At 32.8% G+C, this 21,618-nt stretch overlaps 1 protein-coding gene across 1 annotated transcript; it reads right to left on the bottom strand.

The window, feature by feature from the left end:
• Positions 1 to 1,573: 1,573 nt before the first annotated feature.
• On the bottom strand, positions 1,574 to 21,407 carry LOC143064536 (large ribosomal subunit protein uL18-like). The gene is made up of 8 exons (XM_076237423.1): positions 21,280 to 21,407; positions 19,739 to 19,808; positions 19,040 to 19,155; positions 18,490 to 18,624; positions 17,383 to 17,585; positions 6,547 to 6,718; positions 2,081 to 2,169; positions 1,574 to 1,702 (listed from the first exon to the last, which is right to left on the bottom strand). Exons 1-8 carry the CDS (start codon positions 21,280 to 21,282, stop codon positions 1,609 to 1,611), a joined length of 882 nt encoding a protein of 293 aa, XP_076093538.1. The 5' UTR covers positions 21,283 to 21,407; the 3' UTR covers positions 1,574 to 1,608.
• Between the last annotated feature and the right edge of the window lie 211 nt (positions 21,408 to 21,618).

The following is a 21,618-nucleotide window of genomic DNA, read 5'->3' as shown; positions in this document are numbered from 1 at the left end:
GTGTGAAATGGCAAATGAAGCCATATTTCCATTATAAAAGGGACACAACTCAAGAGCTTTGAAAGTGACAAATACTAAATTAAAACTTAATCGGTTATTGATGGTAATAAGAAGTGTGATAGTTTCACTACATTTTGTCCAGGCAAACTAAAGTTAGACAACCAAATTTATTATGGGATGTACAGATACTTACAAACAAGGGTAAAACTGAATGCTCTGCATTTTAGTTCAGTGACTTGCTAGAAATAAACTATATAAGTGTACAAGCATTAACGCGACTTTTGACGCTATTGGAGGTCAGTTTTATTATAAGAACTAGAGGCTCTAAAGAGCCTGTGTCGCTCACCTTGGTCTATGGGCATATCATAAACGAATAAAAATTTACAAAATTTATGAAAATTGTTTAAAATTGACTATAAAGGGCAATAACTCCTTAAAGGGTCAACTGACCATTTTGATCATGTTGACTTATTTGTAGGTCTTACTTTGCTGTACATTATTGCTGTTTACAGTTTATCTATAATAATATTCAAGATAATAACCAAAAGCTGCAAAATTTTCTGAAAATTACCTATTCTGGGGCAGCAACCCAACAACGGGATGCCTGATTAGTCTGAAATTGTCAGGGCAGACAGACTTTGACCTAATGAACAAATTAATCTCTTCAGATTTGCTTTAAATGCTTTGGTTTCTGAGACTTTAGCCAAAAACTGCATTTTACCCTATTTTTAGCCATGTCGGCCATCTTGGTTCACAGGTAGGGTCATCGGACACATTTTTTAAACTACATACCTTAATGATGATTGTGGACCAGTTTGGTTAAATTTGTCTCAGTAGTTTCAGAGGAGAAGATTTTTGTACAAAATAACAAAAAGTTACGAAAAATTGACTATAAAGGGCAATAACTCCTTAAGGGGTCAACTGACCATTTTGGTCATGTTGACTTATTGGTAGATCTTACTTTGCAGAACATTATTGCTGTTTACAATTTACCTCTATCTATAATAATATTCAAGATAATAACCAAAAACGGCAAAATTTCCTTAAAATGACCAATTCTGGGGCAGCAACCCAACAACGGGTTGTCCGATTCATCTGAAAATTTCAGGGCAGATAGATTTTGACCTGATGAACAATTTTACCCCCATGTCAGATTTGCTCATGCTTTGGTTTCAGAGATATAAGCCAAAAACTGCATTTTACCCCTATGTTCTATTTTTAGCCATGGTGGCCATCTTGGTTGGTTGGCCGGGTCAACAGACACATTTTTAAAACTAGATACCCCAATGATGATTGTGGCCAAGTTTGGTTAAATTTGGCCCAGTAGTTTCAGAGGCCAGGTGAGCTAAAAAAGCTGGAGTTCCTTAAAATATAAAACGCAACATACACCAGGAAAACTGGCAATCCCAGCCAATCAAGATCTAGAGTCAGATGCAACTGCCACGAACAAGTAGGAATTGAGCTGACAATCTCAGTGTTGAAAAGTTAATGATTGTTATAGATGAACTACTTACACCACTACAACACCATTTTGTCAGCAATTGAACAAATATATAAAATAAGTAAAAATAAATTAGGTAGGACAGATTGTTTTATTTAGCACAGTCTTTATTCATCCTCTTGTATTTTCTTTAAGAATGCCGCCTTTTTCTGCTTAACTCTGTCTTTCCTCTGTAGGCTTGCCATCTTTGATCGATTCCATCTGAAATAATATAATAATAATGTATTACATCAATAATATTTGGACAAATGGGAAATATTTTGTGATATTTATATGCATTTGGGTTTGGCTTAGGCTATTGTTTTAAATCTTTATAACTTCACACTTTATAATCCTTTCAGTGTCATATTTGCATTATACCAGAATCATCATAGTTAATTTACACAGTGAAACAAACCCAATGGTTCTTGAGGAATAAATTTCTATCGACACTCAATTTGTGTTTGTATTGTTTGTGTTGTGGTGATATTTGATGAGGTAATTCTCAATGAAAGTCTGTGTTGCTATAAACCAGCTTGTCATTAACAATGGTTAGAGTTAAGTACTGTATGTATTCTTATTGGCCATGTTAGGACTTACCTCTTCTTTGGAACCTCTTTAGATACTTTAGCTTTAGCCTCAGGATTGGATCTTATTGCAGCATGACCTTTCTTGTACATAGTCTCTACCTGTTATAGAAACATAATAAACTTTAATATTTAAGAAGATAACCAATACAAGTTCTGCTGTTTAATTACAAAGCTTTATGTGCCCGTTCATTACCTAGTAAATCAAAGATCAATACTGTACAAAGTCTCAACCAAAAGATAAGAGAACAAATATTTTTTTTTACTCCTCCTTACTTTTTAAAACAAGAATGTGTTCATAGTACATGGATGTCCCAATCCCAGTATCATTTTATAAATGAAATTGGGGTCAAAACTCTAATTAAAATTAGAAAGATCATATCATAGGGAACATGTGTACTTATAAATTTCAAGTGGATTCGACTGAACTTCATCAAAAACTACCTCAACCAAAAAGAGAAACGTAAAGCTGATAGATTCATTGCATGATGGCATTATTACAGCATCCATGAAATTCACAATTGTACAAGGGTTTGTTATTTGTGAAATTTTACTTCATATGCTTATTAATTTCACAAATAATAGGAAATAGTATTAAGCATTTGAATAAAAATTTCATAAAATAAATATCTTGAAAAATCAGTTTACCTTCTTATTCTCTCCCTGAACTTGACTATTATTAACTTAATAAAGTGAGAATCTCATAATCTCAATTATTTGTTTAAAATTTCAATAACCATCTAAATCACTTATGTGAAAAGTGATACTCTGCTTTACAGTTATATTTGTGAGAAATATCACAATACATATTCTTTATATGTCAACATATACAAATGTATCCATATCTAAGAAAGATTGCAGTCCACTATTCAGTATTTGAATTATAATCTGAAATCCAAGATGACCAACTGATGGCAATCAAACACTTATCATGTACCTGTAAGGTCATTAATCCAACAAAGGACACTTCTTCAGAAGTATGAACTCATTGTGTTTGTGCTCAACAGTATGGGATCTAACCTTTGAGCGAGATTTAGGGAACAATTGTCAAGAAGATTAAGAACACCTAAATAGCAGTCTCCCTTAAAATTGATTCTGGACAGTATACAAGGCCAAAAATAAAATATTGTTTGTTTCCCCTCCCCCTACCGACCCGGTAAAATCGCAGCGACTCGAAAAAATTTATTGGCCACTCTTGTCCAAATTTTTTTTTTGCTATGTTGGTTCTTGGTGATATCTTTCCTATGCTGTAGTAAACGTGTGTTGGTTTTTTGTCATACCTTTCCGATGCTGTAGTCAACAAGCGTTTTAAATAAAGGCATTTTTGTATTGAAGCGTCTATATGATTCGGAATCAAGGAAAACAAACATAATTCCTTGCCAAACGATTTGTGTTGTGTGCAAGGGTGATATTTGAAAATAAAAAATCTGAAGCATCTTTCAACCCACTGAGTGCACCTTGATTGGCTTTGTATTTTACCTCTGTTCCTGTTTAAAGGATAAAATCTTTGAGTAAAAATGGTCAGAATCATGCTTTGAAATCAATCTACTTTGTCATTGACTTCGAACAGGTTGGGCACAAGTCAGAAAATGTTGGATACGTGAATTCCCTGCTTTCTGGTGTAAACAAGACCAGTTTAAATGTGTCTTTATTTTTCAATTTATGGCATGGAATTTTATTTTTCAATTTATGGCATGAAATTTACAAAAGGGCACGTTTTACGTTATAAGACCCTTATAACTGCATCAGTTGAATTTGTAAATACTCAAAGTATTCTAGGAACAACAAAACATGAATAAGGGAAGCCTTGTTTTTTTCTAGAACTCGAAAAAACATACAAATCTTTTGTTTAGGAATTAATTGACCAAGCTGCATGATCCAGGTGTAACTGAACATAACTGGATTATGTTCACTTCTATTGAAAATTTTTATTCATTGCATTTTAATTCCCAAGTCATTAACATGCATCAAATTAGACTTGAAATAAGCTTGATTTTTAACTAATTAAACACTTGCTTTCATTAAACATTGTTATCACATGAAGAATGTGTGCTTTTGTAGATTTCATACCATAAAATGAATAGGAACCAGGTGCTCCGCAGGGCGCAGCTTTATACGACCGCAGAGGTCGAACCCTGAACAGTTGGGGCAAGTATGGACAAAACATTCAAGCGTGATACAGCTCTGAATTTGGATTGTGATCAAATTTTTGACATTACATGGTTTTTTTTTACACAAAACAAATGTCAAGATTTTACAAATCAATTAAAGATTTCTTCTTCAAACTTTTTTAAATCTAAAATTAAATAGTTGACACAGCATAGGTTTCTGACACAGAATGAATGTGGTCTAATGAACTAAAGTTTTTTTTTGCCTTTGAGCAATTCACTATGCTGTTGAATATTTATCCTCTCAAAAAAATGTTTGAAGAAATTTTCTTTTTATTTATGAAATCTGAAATGAGAAAAATTTAAAACCCCCCCTTTTTTTTTCACATCACCGGTTTCCGTTTTTCCAAAACTGATATCAATTCAAATTTCTAATGGAGTTTGCAACAATAACTACTCTTTTAAATACATCATAAAATATTAAAATGTAAAATAAAGTGCTTGTTATCACTGAATGGTAAAGATTGGTTGGTAGTAAAAGTGAATATACATTGTTTATTGTATAAAACAATAAAAAAAACTTCATCAGCAACATTTTATATTGGCAAATTTCCAATGAAGTTATTTACATAAAGTTATTGGCAAATAAAAATAGAAAATGACATCATAGTCATGTCTGGCAAATGTCCAACATACATTATCTAAAAACATTTTAGATAAGATAAGGAAAAAAAGCTTCATCAGCAACATTTTATATTGGCAAATTTCCAATGAAGTTATTTACATAAAGTTATTGGCAAATAAAAATAGAAAATGACATCATAGTCATGTCTGGCAAATTTCCAACATATATTATCAACTACTATTCTATACAAAGAAAGATAACTCCAATTGAAAATTAATTGCTATTGCACAATATTGTGCAATTAGATATTTCTTGCTATTGTGCAATACTGTGCAATTGAAAATTTCTTGCTATTGCACAATACTTGATATGGAATCCTGATTTGGACCAACTTGAAAACTGGGCCCATAATCAAAAATCAAAGTACATATTTAGATAAAGCATATCAAATAAGCCCAAGAATTTAATTTTTGTTAAAATCAAACTTAGTTTAATTTTGGACCCTTCGGACCTTAATGTAGACCAATTTGAAAACTGGACCAAAAATCAAGAATCTACATACACATTTAGATTTGGAATATCAAAGAACCCATTTATTCAATTTTTGATGAAATCAAACAAAGTTTAATTTTGGACCCCCATTTGGACCAACTTGAAAACTAGGCCAATAATTAAAAATCTAAGTACATTTTTAAATTCAGCATATCAAAAAACCCCAAGGATTCAATTTTTGTTAAAATCAAACTAAGTTTAATTTTGGACCCTTTGGACCTTAATGTAGACCAATTTGAAAACGGGACCAAAAATTAAGAATCTACATACATAGTTAGATTCGGCATATCAAAGAACCCCAATTATTTAATTTTTGATGAAATCACACAAAGTTCAATTTTGGACCCTTTGGGCCCCTTATTCCTGAACTGTTAGGACCAAAACTCCCAAAATCAAACCCAACCTTCCTTTTATGGTCATAAACCTTGTGTTTAAATTTCATAGATTTCTATTTACTTATACTAAAGTTATGGTGCAAAAACCAAAAATAATGCTTATTTGGGCCCCTTTTTGGCCCCTAATTCATAAACTATTGTGACCTCAACTCCAAAAATCAATCCCAACCTTCCTTTTGTGGTCATAAACCTTGTGTTAAAATTTCATTGATTTCTATTTACTTATACTAAAGTTATTGTGCGAAAACCAAGAAAATGCTTATTTGGGCCCTTTTTGGCCCCTAATTCCTAAAATGTTGGGACCAAAACTCCCAAAATCAATCCCAACCTTCCTTTTGTGGTCATAAACCTTGTGTTAAAATTTCATTGATTTCTATTCACTTTTACTAAAGTTAGAGTGCGAAAACTAAAAGTATTCGGACGACGACGCAGACGACGACGACAACGACGCAGACGCCAACGTGATAGCAATATACGACCAAAAAATTAAAATTTTTGCGGTCGTATAAAAAGGAGGTCCCTGAATACTGTTTTAACACCAGAAAACTGGGGTGTACACTGAATACAGGGAATACCCCACTTTTTTTTACTTATCTTACCTGTTGAATTTTGTAAAAATTCTATATAGAAAAATTATATCAAGAAATAAAATAAAATAATTTGCCTACCTACCTACCCATACCCTGATAACCTCAGTCAGGGAGGGGAAACAAGATATTTTTAATGTTGGCCCAAGCCTTTTAAAAATTCATTTAAATACATCCAATTGATAAAAGATATCTCCCACATATCCACTTACTGTATCTGGTTTGATGCCATTCTTGATGAATTGAGAGAACTGCCTCTTGTAAGCATCATCATCTTCTTCCTCTAATTGTTTCATGTAGTCTGAAACATGCTTTCCAAAGATATGGTCTTTATGGACATCAGCCTTGAATTCACTTCCATCATATCCAGGGAATCTCTTGTTGCTAGAATCATACCATACAAGATTTCAAAATGAGATAAGGTTGCATGTATTAACTTTTAACATTAATATAGAAGAGTAGGAGTGCAGTTCAAATTTTAACAACAGATTGTTTGTCCATTTGATGTTCACAAAGATACTCAAAATAAATGTGTTATTAAAAGGGGATTTTGTAGTCCACACCAATTCATATATTTTTATACCATTTTTTCAAAATTTCAACAACTAGAGGCTCTAAAGAGCCTGTGTCCCTCACCTTGGTCTATGTGCATATTAAACAAGACACAGATGGATTGTTTTGGTGATGGTGATGTGTTTGTAGATCTTACTTAACTGAACATTCTTGCTACTTACAATTATCTCTATCTATAATGAACTTGGCCCATTAGTAACAGAGGAAAATATTTTGTTTAAATTTACAAAAATTTACAAAATTGTTAAAAATTGACTGTAAAGGGCAATAACTCCTTAAAGGGTCAAATGACCATTTTTGTCATGTTGACTTATTTGTAGATCTTACTTTGCTGAACATTATTGCTGTTTACTGTTTACAGTTTATCTCTATCTATAACCAGATGCTCCGCAGGGCGCAGCTTTATACGACCTCAGAGGTTGAACCCTGAACAGTTGGGGCAAGTATGGACACAACATTCAAGCTGGAATCAGCTCTAAATTTGGATTGTGATTAAATAGTTGACACAGCATAGGTTTCGGACACAGAATGAATGTGGTCTAATGAACTTAAAATATTTTTTTTTGCCTTTGAGCAATTCACTATGCTATTGAATATTAATCCTCTCAAAAAAATGTTTGAAGAAATTTTCTTTTTATTTATGAAATCTGAAATGAGAATAATTTACCCCCCCCCTTTTTTTCACATCCCACTTTCCTTTTTTTCCAAAACTGATCTCAATTCAAATTTCTAATGGAGTTTGCAACAATAACTACTCATTTAAATACATCATAAAATATTAAAATGTAACAAAAGGTGTTTGTTATCACTGAATGGTAAAGATTGTTTTAATTTATCAGTTGGTAGTAAAAGTGAATATACATTGTATATTGTATAAAACAATGATTTAAGTTGATTCAACTACTTTTCTGGACAAAGAAAGATAACTCCAATCAATTGAAAATTTCTTTTTATTGGACAATATTGTGCAATTAGATATTTCTTGCTATTGCGCAATTGAAAATATTTGCTATTGCACAATACTGTGCAATTGAAGATTTCTTGCTATTGCACAATACTGTGCAATTGAAAATTTCTTGCTATTGCACAATACTGTGCAATTAGAGATTTCTTGCTATTGCTGAATACTGTGCAATTGAAAATTTCTTGCTATTGCACAATACTTAATATAATAATTTTGGATCCTGATTTGAACCAACTTGAAAACTGGGCCCATAATCAAAAATCTAAGTACATGTTTAGATTCAACATATCAAAAAAGCCCAATAATTCAATTTTTGTTAAAATCAAACTTAGTTTAATTTTGGGCCCTTTGGACCAATTTGAAAATGGGACTAAAATTAAGAATCTACATACACAGTTAGATTTGGCATATCAAAGAACCCCAATCATTCAATTTTTGATGAAATCAAACAAAGTTTAATTTTGGACCCCGATTTGGACCAACTTGAAAACTGGGCCAATAATCAAAAATCTAAGTACATTTTTAGATTCAGCATATCAAAGAACCCCAAGGATTCAATTTTTGTTAAAATCAAACTAAGTTTAATTTTGGACCCTTTGGACCTTAATGTAGACCAATTTGAAAACGGGACCAAAAATTAAGAATCTACATACACAGTTAGATTCCGCATATCTAAGAACCCCAATTATTCAATTTTTGATGAAATCAAACAAAATTCACTGTTGGACCCTTTGGGCCCTTTATTCCTAAACTGTTGGGACCAAAACTCCCAAAATCAAACCCAAACTTCCTTTAGTGGTCATAAACCTTGTGTTTAAATTTCATAGATTTCTATTTACTTATACTAAAGTTATGGTGTGAAAACCAAGAATAATGCTTACTTGGGGCCCCTTTTTGGCCCCGAATTCCTGAACTGTTTGAACTAAAACTCCCAAAATCAATCCCAACCTTCCTTTTGTGGTCATAAACCTTGTGTCAAAATTTCATAGATTTTCTATTCACTTTCACTAAAGTTAGAGTGCGAAAACTAAAAGTATTCGGACGACGACGACGCCAACGTGATACCAATATACGACCAAAAAATTTTCAATTTTTGCGGTCGTATAATAATATTCAAGATAATAACCAAAAACGACAAAACTTCCTTAAAAATTACCAATTCAGGGGCAGCAACTCAACAACGGGTTGTCCGATTCATCTGAAAATTTCAGGGCAGATAGATCATAAAATAAAATTGAGAATGAAAATGGGGAATGTGTCAAAGAGACAACAACCAGACCATAGAAAAAACAACAGCAGGTCACCAACAGGTCTTCAATGTAGCGAGAAATTCCCGCACCCGGAGGCGTCCTTCAGCAGGCCCCATAACAAATATATACTAGTTTAGTGATAATGTACGCCATACTAATTTCCAAATTGTACACAAGAAACTAAAATTAAAATAATACAAGACTAACAAAGGCCAGAGGCTCCTGACTTGGGACAAGCACAAAAATGCAGCGGGGTTTAACATGTTTGTGATATCTCAACCCTCCCCCTATACCTCTATCCAATGTAGAAAAGAAAACGTATAACAATACACACATTTAAAATTAAGTTCAAGAGAAGTCCGAGTCTGATGTCAGAAGATGTAACCAAAGAAAATAAACAAAATGACAATAATACTTAAATAACAACAGACTACTAGCAGTTAACTGACTGACATGACTTGATGAACAAGTTAACCCCATGTCTGATTTGCTCTAAATGCTCTGGTTTCAGAGTTAAAAGCCAAAATCTACATTTTACCCCTATATTCTATTTTAAGCCATGGCAGCCATCTTGGTTGGTTTGCTGGGTCACCGGACACATTTTTTAAACTGGAATCCTCAATGATGATTGTGGCCAAGTATGGTTTAATTTGGCCTAGTAGATTCAGAGGAAAAGATTTTTGTAAAAGATTACAACCAGATGCTCCGCAGGGCGTAGCTTTATACGACCGCAGAGGTTGAACCCTGAACGGTTAGGGCAAGTATGGACACAACATTCAAGCTGGATTCAGCTCTAAATTTGGATTGTGATTAAATAGTTGACACAGCATAGGTTTCTGACACAGAATGAATGTGTTCTAATGAACTTAAAATTTTTGTTTCTCTTAGAGCAATTCACTATGCTGTTGAATATTAATCCTCTCAAAAAAATGTTTGAAGAAATTTTCTTTTTTATTTATGAAATTTCAAATGAGAAAAATTGAACCCAATTTTTTTAATCACATCCCCCTTTCCCTTATTCCAAAACTAATCTCAATTAAAATTTCTAATGGAGTTTGCAACAATAACTACTCATTTAAATACATCATAAAATATTAAGATGTAAAAAAACTGCTTGTTATCACTGAATGGTAAAGATTATTTTAATTTATCAGTTGGTAGTAAAAAGTGAATATACATTGTATATTGTATATAACAAAGATTTAAGTTGATTCTGGACAAAGAAAGATAACTCCAATTAAAAAAAAATCTTGCTATTGCACAATATTTTGCAATTAGATATTTCTTGCTTACTATTCTGGACAAAGAAAGATAACTCTAATTAAAAAAAAAATTGATATTTCACAATATTGTGCAATTAGATATTTCTTGCCATTGCGCAATACTGTGCAATTGAAAAGACTTGCTATTGCACAATACTTAATATAATAATTTTAGATCCTGATTTGGACCAACTTGAAAACTGGGCCCATAATAAAAAATCTAAGTACATTTTTGGATTCAGCATATCAAAGAACTTCAAGATTTCAATTTTTGTTAAAATCAGACTAAGTTTAATTTTGGACCCTTTGGACTTTAGTGTAGACCAATTTGAAAACAGGACCAAAAATGAAGAATCTACATACACAGTTAGATTTGGTATATCAAAGAACCCCATTTATTCAATTTTTGATGAAATCAAACAAAGTTTAATTTTGGACCCCGATTTGGACCAACTTGAAAACTGGGCCAATAATCAAGAATCTAAGTACATTTTTAGATTCAGCATATCAAAGAACCTAACTGATTCATTTTTTGTCAAAATCAAACTAAGTTTAATTTTGGACCCTTTGGACCTTAATGTAGACCAATTTGAAAACGGGACCAAAAGTTAAGAATCTACATACACAGTCATGACAGTTAGATTCAGCATATCAAAGAACCCCAATTATTCAATTTTGATGAAATCAAACAAAAGTTTAATTTTGGACCCTTTGGGCCCCTTATTATGTTGGGACCAAAACTCCCAAAATCAAACCCAACCTTTCTTTTATGGTCATAAACCTTGTGTTTAAATTTCATAGATTTCTATTTACTTATACTAACGTTATGGTGCGAAAACCAAGAAAAATGCTTATTTGGGTCCCTTTTTGGCCCCTAATTCCTAAACTGTTGGGACCTAAACTCCCAAAATCAATACCAACCTTCCTTTTGTAGTCATTAACATTGTGTTTAAATTTCATTGATTTCTATTTACTTAAACTAATGTTATTGTGCGAAAACCAAGAATAATGCTTATTTGGGCCCTTTTTTGGCCCCTAATTCCTAAACTGTTGAGACCAAAACTCCCAAAATCAATCCCAACCGTTCTTTTGTGGTCATAAACCTTGTGTCAAAATTTCATAGATTTCTATTAACTTAAACTAAAGTTATAGTGCGAAAACCAAGAAAATGCTTATTTGGGCCCTTTTTGGCCCCTAATTCCTAAAATGTTGGGACCAAAACTCCCAAAATCAATACCAACCTTCCTTTTGTGGTCATAAACCTTGTGTAAAAATTTCATAGATTTCCATTCACTTTTACTAAAGTTAGAGTGCGAAAACTAAAAGTATTCGGACGCCGGACGACGACGCCGACGACGCCGACGTGATAGCAATATACGACGAAAATTTTTTCAAAATTTGCGGTCGTATAAAAATTGATGAAAAATTGTTAAAAAAATTATTATAAAGGGCAATAACTCCTTAAGGGGTCAACTGATCATTTTGGTCATGATGACTTATTTGTAGATCTTACTTTGCTGAACATTATTGCTGTTTTTAGTTTATCTCTTTCTAAAATAATATTCAAGATAATAACCAACCAGATGCTCCACAGGGCTCAGTTTTATACGACCACAGAGTTCAAATCCTGAACATTGGGAAAGTATGGACACAACATTCAAGCTTGATACAGCTCTGAATTTGGATTGTGATTAAATAGTTGACACAACACAGGTTTCTGACACATAATGAATGTGGTCTAACAACTTAAACTTAAAAACTTTAAATTGGACATTACCTATTATGGTCCAATATCCAAAATCTAAATACATGGTTAGATTCAGCATATCAAAGAACCCCAAGAATTCAATTTTTGATGAAATCAAATAAAACCAGATGCTCCGCAGGGCACAGCTTTATACGACCGCAGAGGTTGAACCCTGAACCAGCATGCCTGAACGGTTGGTTCAAGTATGGACACAACATTCAAGCTGGAATCAGCTCTTAATTTGGATTGTGATTAAATAGTTGACACAGCATAGTTTTCTGACACAGACTGAATGTGGTCTAATGAACTTAAAATTTTTGTTTTGCCTTTGAGCAATTCACTATGCTGTTGAATATTAATCCTCTCAAAAAAAATATTTGAAAAAATTTTCTTTTTATTTATGAAATCTGAAATGAGAAAAATTTAACCCAATTTTTTTAATCACATCCCCCTTTCCCTTATTCCAAAACTAATCTCAATTAAAATTTCTAATGGAGTTTGCAACAATAACTACTCATTTAAATACATCATAAAATATTAAGATGTAAAAAAACTGCTTGTTATCACTGAATGGTAAAGATTATTTTGATTTATCAGTTGGTAGTAAAAAGTGAATATACATTGTATATTGTATATAACAAAGATTTAAGTTGATTCTGGACAAAGAAAGATAACTCCAATTAAAAAAAAATCTTGCTATTGCACAATATTTTGCAATTAGATATTTCTTGCTTACTATTCTGGACAAAGAAAGATAACTCTAATTAAAAAAAATTTGCTATTTCACAATATTGTGCAATTAGATATTTCTTGCCATTGCGCAATACTGTGCAATTGAAAAGACTTGCTATTGCACAATACTTAATATAATAATTTTAGATCCTGATTTGGACCAACTTGAAAACTGGGCCCATAATAAAAAATCTAAGTACATTTTTGGATTCAGCATATCAAAGAACCCCAAGATTTCAATTTTTGTTAAAATCAGACCAAGTTTAATTTTGGACCCTTTGGACTTTAGTGTAGACCAATTTGAAAACAGGACCAAAAATGAAGAATTTACATACACAGTTAGATTTGGTATATCAAAGAACCCCATTTATTCAATCTTTGATGAAATCAAACAAAGTTTAATTTTGGACCCCGATTTGGACCAACTTGAAAACTGGGCCAATAATCAAGAATCTAAGTACATTTTTAGATTCAGCATATCAAAGAACCTAACTGATTCATTTTTTGTCAAAATCAAACTAAGTTTAATTTTGGACCCTTTGGACCTTAATGTAGACCAACTTGAAAACGGAACCAAAAGTTAAGAATCTACATACACAGTCATGACAGTTAGATTCGGCATATCAAAGAACCCCAATTATTCAATTTTGATGAAATCAAACAAAGTTTAATTTTGGACCCTTTGGGCCCATTATTCGGTTGGGACCAAAACTCCCAAAATCAATACCAACCTTCCTTTTATGGTCATAAACCTTGTGTTTAAATTTCATAGATTTCTATTTACTTATACTAACGTTATGGTGCGAAAACCAAGAAAAATGCTTATTTGGGTCCCTTTTTGGCCCCTAATTCCTAAACTGTTGGGACTTAAACTCCCAAAATCAATACCAACCTTCCTTTTGTAGTCATTAACATTGTGTTTAAATTTCATTGATTTCTATTTACTTAAACTAAAGTTATTGTGCGTAAACCAAGAATAATGCTTATTTGGGCCCTTTTTTGGCCCCTAATTCCTAAACTGTTGAAACCAAAACTCCCAAAATCAATCCCAACCGTTCTTTTGTGGTCATAAACCTTGTGTCAAAATTTCATAGATTTCTATTAACTTAAACTAAAGTTATAGTGCGAAAACCAAGAAAATGCTTATTTGGGCCCTTTCTGGCCCCTAATTCCTAAAATGTTGGGACCAAAACTCCCAAAATCAATACCAACCTTCCTTTTGTGGTCATAAACCTTGTGTTAAAATTTCATAGATTTCCATTCACTTTTACTAAAGTTAGAGTGCGAAAACTAAAAGTATTCGGACGACGACGACGACGACGCCAACGTGATAGCAATATACGACGAAATTTTTTTCAAATTTTGCGGTCGTATAAAAACTTAATTCACATAGTTTTTTCACTGACCCCCACACCCCCCCTCTTAACTTAATTTGGGAAAAATTGGTTGACCAATAGGGATATATGTAAAATCGATTTTAGATTAACAAAACTTGCAGCAATGTTGACCCCCCACCCCCAAACTATTTGATTTAAGTTTTTTATCCTACATCGATCTTTTGATGTCGTCCCTTATTCATTTGGTTTTCCGACTCCGACATCTAATATACGAGTTCTTGAATAAAGATAGTCTGTATCTTTTTACCTTTTTATATTTGATTGAAAGATCTTTCCTATTCTAGATTTTTTAATTTTAAATTTCCATGCAAGGCTTATTTTTAGACTGATTTTTTTTCGTTAGCACCTTTTTTACAGGTCTTTAAATAAAAATAATTGGAAGAATTTAGTGGCTATACCAATATAAATACTGTTACATCTTATCTGCCATGATAATCATAAGATTTCCACGGAAAAGGAAAGATGTTATTTATTTAGCTCTGTTTTAGTCCAAGATATCTACACTAAACAGCTTGGGTGGAGTAGAGCATATAAAAGACTGCAACAGATGTAATCAGTAATGAAACAAGAGGCTCTGAAGAGCCTAAATTGCTCACCTTGATTTTTTGGCATTTATCTTTCGTTTAAGAGTTTAAGAGTCCAATTTCATTGTAGAATGTATATTAATAATTCATCTGAAAATTTCAGGGCTGATAGAACTTTACCTTATGACCACTTTTACCACATGCCAGATTTGCTCTAACTGCTTTGTTTTTTGAAATATAAACCAAAAACTACATTTTACCCCTATGTTCTATTTTTAGACATGGTGGCCATGTTTTTTGACAGAACAGTAAATAAAACACAAACTTTATTCTAGACACCCTAAGGATCATTCAGCTTAAGTTTGATTGAGTGGTTTTCAGAAAAGAAGATTGTTTAGAGTTAGAAAACATGATAAATAAATTGTGTAAAATTGTCCTTAAAGGGCAATAACTCTTTAAGGGGTCGATTGACAATTTTGGTCATAAAAACTTATATGAAGATTTGACTTTGCTGAACATATTTGCTGTCTACAGTTTATCTTTATCATTAATACTATTTAGATAACCAAAAACTACAAAATTTCCTTAAAATTACCAATTTAGTGGCAGCAACCCAATAATGGGTTATTAAATTCGTCTGGAAATTTCAGGGCTGATAGAACGTTCACTTATGAACACTTTATCCCTATGTCAGATTTACTCTAACTGCTTTGGTTTTTGAGATATAAGACAAAAACTACATTTTACCCCTATGTTCTATTTTTAGCCATGGCGGCCATGTATTTTTACGAAACAGAAAATAAAAGCACAAACTTTATTCTAGATACCCTAAGGATCATTCAGCTTAAGTTTGGTTGGAATTGGTTCATAGTTTCAGAGGAGAAGATGTTTGAAATAGTTTACACCAGACAGACGACGATGACGCACGCCAAGGGATGGCTAAAGCTCACAGTTCCTTCGGAAGTGAGCTAAAAACATTGAGATTGGCAAGGGATGTAGTATGCAGTTAGAAGTCCAAGCAGATACTACAATTGAGAGATTGTGGCAAATATTTTTTTCTTTTAGTATCCCATCTCTCACATAAAAAGAAAACTGATGAAAAATTTGCATTTTTGTATCTAAACATCGGTAAGGTTTTCCCCCCATAATCCTGTGATTGCTGCTGTCAGTGAAAAAGTGTAAAGATGAGTAATAAATCAAAGTCAATTTATCAGTAAAATTTAGAATTTCAAAATAAATTCAATAATTTTTTTAGGCCACTGAATTCCTGGTCTTGAAGATCAGCCTTTGTCCAAGTCTCATAACAAACAATGAAAGTTTACAAATTCAGAATGTAACCAGGTGCTCTGCAGGACGCAGCTTTATACGATCGAAAAGGTCGAACCCTGAATAGTTGGGGCAAGTATGGACTCAACATTCAAGCTTGATACAGCTCTGAATTTGGATTGTGATCAAATTTTTGACATATGGGTTTCTGACACAAATCAAATGTCAAGATCTTACAAATCTATTGTCCAATATTGTGCAATTAAAGATTTCTTCTTCAAACTTTTTTAAAAATGGAGAATTTTGAGAAATTTGGAGAGAAAAAAATTGAAAACTACTACCCCCCCCCCCCTTTTTTTGCAATTATTTAAAAACCTGACATTTATTTATACATAATTTACAAGAAGTGTGAGGGAAGTAAATCCGAAAATACCCAACATTGTATATTAGAAATTTTGAATTACCTCCCTTACACTGCTTTTAAATTGTCTTAATTTTCCATTAACCAGAAAAACCTAGTTTTCCCCCTTTTTTGCCCCTTATTCCAAAACATTTTGAACCGAAACCCCCAAACTCAATACTTACCATCCCTTCATGTTATGGAAACTTGTAGTATAATTTCAGAGATATTCATACACTTAAACACAAGTTATTGTTTGAAAACTACAAAAATGCTTAATTTGGGCCCCCTTTTTGACCCCTAATTCCTAAACTATTGGGACCATAACCCCCAAAATAAATCTTAACTTTCCTTTAGTGGTACTGAACCTTCTGGTAAAAATTTATAGAGATTTACTGACTAAAACTAAAGTTATTGTCCGCAAACAAAATGTGTCTTCGGACGACGACGATAGCATTATACGACGCAAATTTTTTTTTGCGGTCGTATAAAAATTAAAACAAATGGGGAATGCGTCCATGGGACACATATGATGTGATGCCCCCCCACTTGCATATCACTTAAAGTTAGAAAGGGACATAACAGAAGAACGGTAAAAGTTAGGCTACCCAAATTATACTTGATCTGAGTTTCGTGGTTATAAGTATTGGAAAAAGAAGAAATTAATTTTCATGACCAAATTTGGAATCTAACTTGAATTTTTTCTTGAACTAAGTTGCAAGGCAGTACCTCTCACTCTGGTATCTTAATACATCAGGGTATCTAAAGATAATTTGTGCCAACCAGATGTATTTTTAAATCCTTTGCTTTTGAAACTAAAGGCATTGATATCAATCAAGCTATAAACTGTTGACACAGATATACTCATCTGTGTAACAAGTCAACTTTAAAATGGAGACTCTTTTAAAAATGACTTGAGAGATTTGAACCTACCTGTGAGGTATGTCAAGACCACCATCAACAGCTCCCTTCATGGCTCCAAACACTCGGGCTCCAGTTGTGGTTCTGAAGAGACCAACATCTAAGTAACACCTAAATGCACCTGGCTGGCCATCAACATCTTCATTGCTGAACTCGTCACCATCGATTTTTGTTTGACCTTGATAGATTTCATCAAGCTTCAGTTGTTTCAAAAGCTAAAAGAAACAAAACAATCTTTAACATATTATCAGAAAAGAATAATTTATGTTGACATAATAATGTATCACTTATCTGAATTTATAACTGACTCCAAATTAGTCATTAACTGGCAAGAGTTTGATGGCGTTTTAATTAAAAGCAAATGAGGATATTTTGTAGAATACTTTCCATTTGGCTAAGAGGGTTCCGAGAAGTTAAGTGGGCAGGGAACCAAAAATATTATTTGGTTATAAAAATACTAGCATGTTTAAATCATATGGTCTTCATAGTAACTATCCAAATGTGGCAATGCCAGTAATGTTATTTGACAAAATCAGCAAATTATTTAAATTTTTTACTGTAAATAAAAGTGTTGCCCATTTTTCTAGTATCTAATTGCTGGTTTTCTTGTTTCCAATTGTAGCAGAATCACTTATTGGAGAAAACAGACAAGTCACAGCGTAAGAGCAAATAATTCTTTTTGGTTATTTTGAGTCCTGAATCAACTTTATTTAAAGAAGTTGTGTCTGAGAACAGGAGTGTCCCTGCTCAAGCTTTGCAATTTTCCAAGTTTAAAAGGGGCACAACTCTTGATCGGTAGATAACTCACTGCAAAAATTTAAACTCTGTCACAAGTTTTAAGTTCTTAGCATTGTGTATGAGTTTCGTAAATATTGAATGAGGAAAACCGATTTTTTTTATTTAAATTAGTAGTGGACATTTAAATATATACACATATCATACCTCTACCATTCATACACAATAAGATAATACAACAAATAATACTTGATATTTTTCTCTCAATGATATAACTTAAAGACTCTTGCATTTGGATCTGATCATTTGATAGAACAAGGGTGTATTCACTGCATAACATGTAATGTTGTCATTAAGACCAGCATGAGATTAAGTTCTACCTACTCTTCTGGCCAGCAAGAGTCCTGTACAATATGCTGCTGCATAGTTAGTCAACCCAACCTTGACGCCATATCGGGGGAGCTCATGAGCATATGCTGCACATATAATGTAATCTCCCTCAATTCTTGCGTACGCTATCTGAAAAATAACAAGGACAAGTGGTTATGAAAACCTCTACTTACAATACCTGACAATGTAAATATTTGCCACAATGCAACTTCCTCCATATTGAGAAAGGATAAAAAAAGTTTTCAAATGTTTACTAATTATTTTAAATAAAGTGTCACAAAAAAAGTTAAAACATTTGGACAATACAAAAAAAATAGTGCAAGTAATACAAAACATTCAAATTCAATGAAAGAATTACATGTGGAGGATCAAATACTTTTCTGCAGAATTGAGATATGCCAATGCTTAATATAACCACATATGAATTTTTTTTTACCTATCACATGTGGTACCCCTCTAACTGACTGAATCACAAACCTGAAACATATCAGCTGGAAATTAGATATAAAACTCAATAAAATCTGAATTACTAATTCCGTCTTACCTGACAGATGATATCCTTGTTGGTAAATCGAACAATCATTCTGTACTTTGGAGTGTTGTATTTGTTTTTTTCTTGAATAATAAGGCGTTTCCTGGCATAGTAATCTGTCCTACCCTCTAAAAAGACAAACAGAGAGTTATTATATACATACCAACATATTACATACCTATACAAGATTTCTATGCATTAAACTACAAATTCTAGGGAGAAACAATTTCTCAAGTGCAGAAGAGGAAGAGATGGAATAAAAGACTTTTTGGTGAACCCCCCAGTTTATATCTGATTGAATTTTTTCAAAGTGATGGCATTGAATTTAACAAACAAAAATCTAGAATTTATGGAAATTTACTTATTGATGACTTCACCAGGACCTGAAACTAAATGTATCCATCCCATCACTGACATGACTGAAGCATATTAAAATCAAAGTTTGAAATTTAGTTAAATTGCAATTTTTATTTAGGAAAAAAACAACAATAAATTGTCCAAAGTCGAGGGAACATGCCTTATTTATGAAATCAACTTTGAACAGCTGACATCAGAAATTTGAAAATCTATTTGAGAAATAAAATAAAGAAAAGAGAAAGTTTTATGCCAGAGGCCATGCATAAAGTTATAACTCTTTCTTTTTCTAGATCTATGATAGACAATTTTGTTTACTTCCACTATCAAACCTTTTCTTCTAGCTGTTAATCTTACCTTGCCTCCTCCTATACTTTACTTGAAACCTTTTAAAGTATGCCTTATTCTTCACTACTTTCACAAACCCCTGAAATCACAAAATATTAAAAATTCAATACTACATATTTCTCTTTGATATCCTTTCAATGTTGCTTTTGTAAGGTCATTCATTATTAATAAATAGTTTGTTTCGTTAAGACATTTTTCTAGGATATGACGTACCTATTTATGTTTGAATATTTATTTCCTTAACACTATTATCCAATTATTCCCATTCGTATACATTCTCCCGACTATTTGTTCGGCCATATTGAATCTCGTAGTGAAGTCACAAAAAACGAGAAAAGATAACTCAAATACCCTCGATCTCCTAGGTTGGAGGTGAGGAACGCCTGCGAAAAACAAGAAAAGATAACTCTTATAGGAAAATACGTGTTGGTTTAGTTACTTATTACGAAGCGAGTTGTTTTAAGGCTTTACAATATAAATTCATAAGAAATATTTAAATTGCTGGGAAGAATTATTATTTCCGATAGTATTTTACTTAAATTAAAAGGTGTTTTATTCAAAAAGTCATGAAATTAAAGTTAAAGTCAATGTAAACAAACAAACACGTGTTTTCCTATCAGAGTAACCTTTTCTTATTTTTCGTAACATCTCTACCAGATTCAATATGGCCAAACAAAATAAGCGGAGAATGTATACAAATGGGAATAATTGGATTATAGTGTTAAGGAAATGAATATTCAAACATAAATTTTATGTTTGAATAATTATAGGTACGTGTCGTCATACTAGAAAAATGTCTAACGAAACGAACTATTTATATTGACAAGCTTTGCATGGATTACAAACAATAAGTATTTAGGAAATAAGTGCGACCTGAACCTGGGTCACAATTCCGAACGTTTTAAAATAGGGAAAAATCCTTAGCTCTATATGGTCCGCAAATAGTCAAAAAATAACACAAGGACCTAAGAGCTACGGTTCCGCAGCTAAACTAAACACTTTCACAGTAATCAGTGGCGGATCCAGGGGGGGGTTCCGGGGGTGCGCACCCCCCCTTTATTTTTGCCGATCAATGCATTTGTATCGGGACATATGTTTTGCTCCCCCCCTTTGCCCTGGGTTAGCACCCCCCCTTTCGAAAATTCCTGCATCCGCCCCTGGTAATGTTTAGTATACGATTTTCTGCACTTGTTATATTAATGAATGTCATCTTGAACTTGGTATCCCCCTTTGGAACGTGTCGTCTCTGACTTAGTATCCCCCTTTTTAACGGGACCGATTCAAAAGTTTTGGAATTTGTTGAAAAATATCTAAGCATATCGGACAAATCTATAAAGAAACTGGTACTGGACCATTAATTGTTTGTGTAACTGCTTCACAACATAAACATGTTTAACGTACACGTGCATTTTGTAGAGTGTAGGCGAACGTTCGTTGAGAATCTGTAAATATCATAAGATTTCACTATCATCGGGTTGATGTGCGCCTAAAAAATGAAAGAACGGACGTTTAATTTGTAATTTGTGATACTGCCATGTTTCAATTCTCACCATTTTTAGGGATATCTAGGATTTATTTTCCTAGTTTTCAGATAGCTTCGGTTTTAGGGCTTTCTACAGCCGGAAAAGGAAGTTCGTAAGGGTTTTACTAAAAACCTGAACGCGGACCTGAATAGACAAACCAGACAAGTGTCGATTTATTCAAATTGCAATAACTGCTGTTCTTTTCAATGAATCTTCAAATATTCGTAACGTGCGTGAATGAAATAATTAAAACTTCTGAATTGATCGCACAATCTACGCTTAGCAATTTTACCTTGATTAACTTTTTTATGTGTTCAACTGATTTAAGGCTTAAAAGAGTTGGTCACTGCGGACAAGGATTTGCTG

This window comes from Mytilus galloprovincialis, chromosome 2 (assembly GCF_965363235.1).
Source record: "Mytilus galloprovincialis chromosome 2, xbMytGall1.hap1.1, whole genome shotgun sequence".
In the NCBI taxonomy this organism is placed as follows: domain Eukaryota; kingdom Metazoa; phylum Mollusca; class Bivalvia; order Mytilida; family Mytilidae; genus Mytilus; species Mytilus galloprovincialis.
This window is presented reverse-complemented; position numbering and strand designations above follow the sequence as displayed.

What these genes read in the sequence shown, in the direction of transcription:
- LOC143064536 (XM_076237423.1), bottom strand. An exon ending in AAAGTATAGGAGGAGGCAAG is followed by an intron (nt 19,156 to 19,738) that starts GTAAGATTAACA and finishes TTGTCTTTTTAG; the next exon opens with AGGGTAGGACAGATTACTAT. An exon ending in ACAAGGATATCATCTGTCAG is followed by an intron (nt 18,625 to 19,039) that starts GTAAGACGGAAT and finishes GTTATTTTTCAG; the next exon opens with ATAGCGTACGCAAGAATTGA.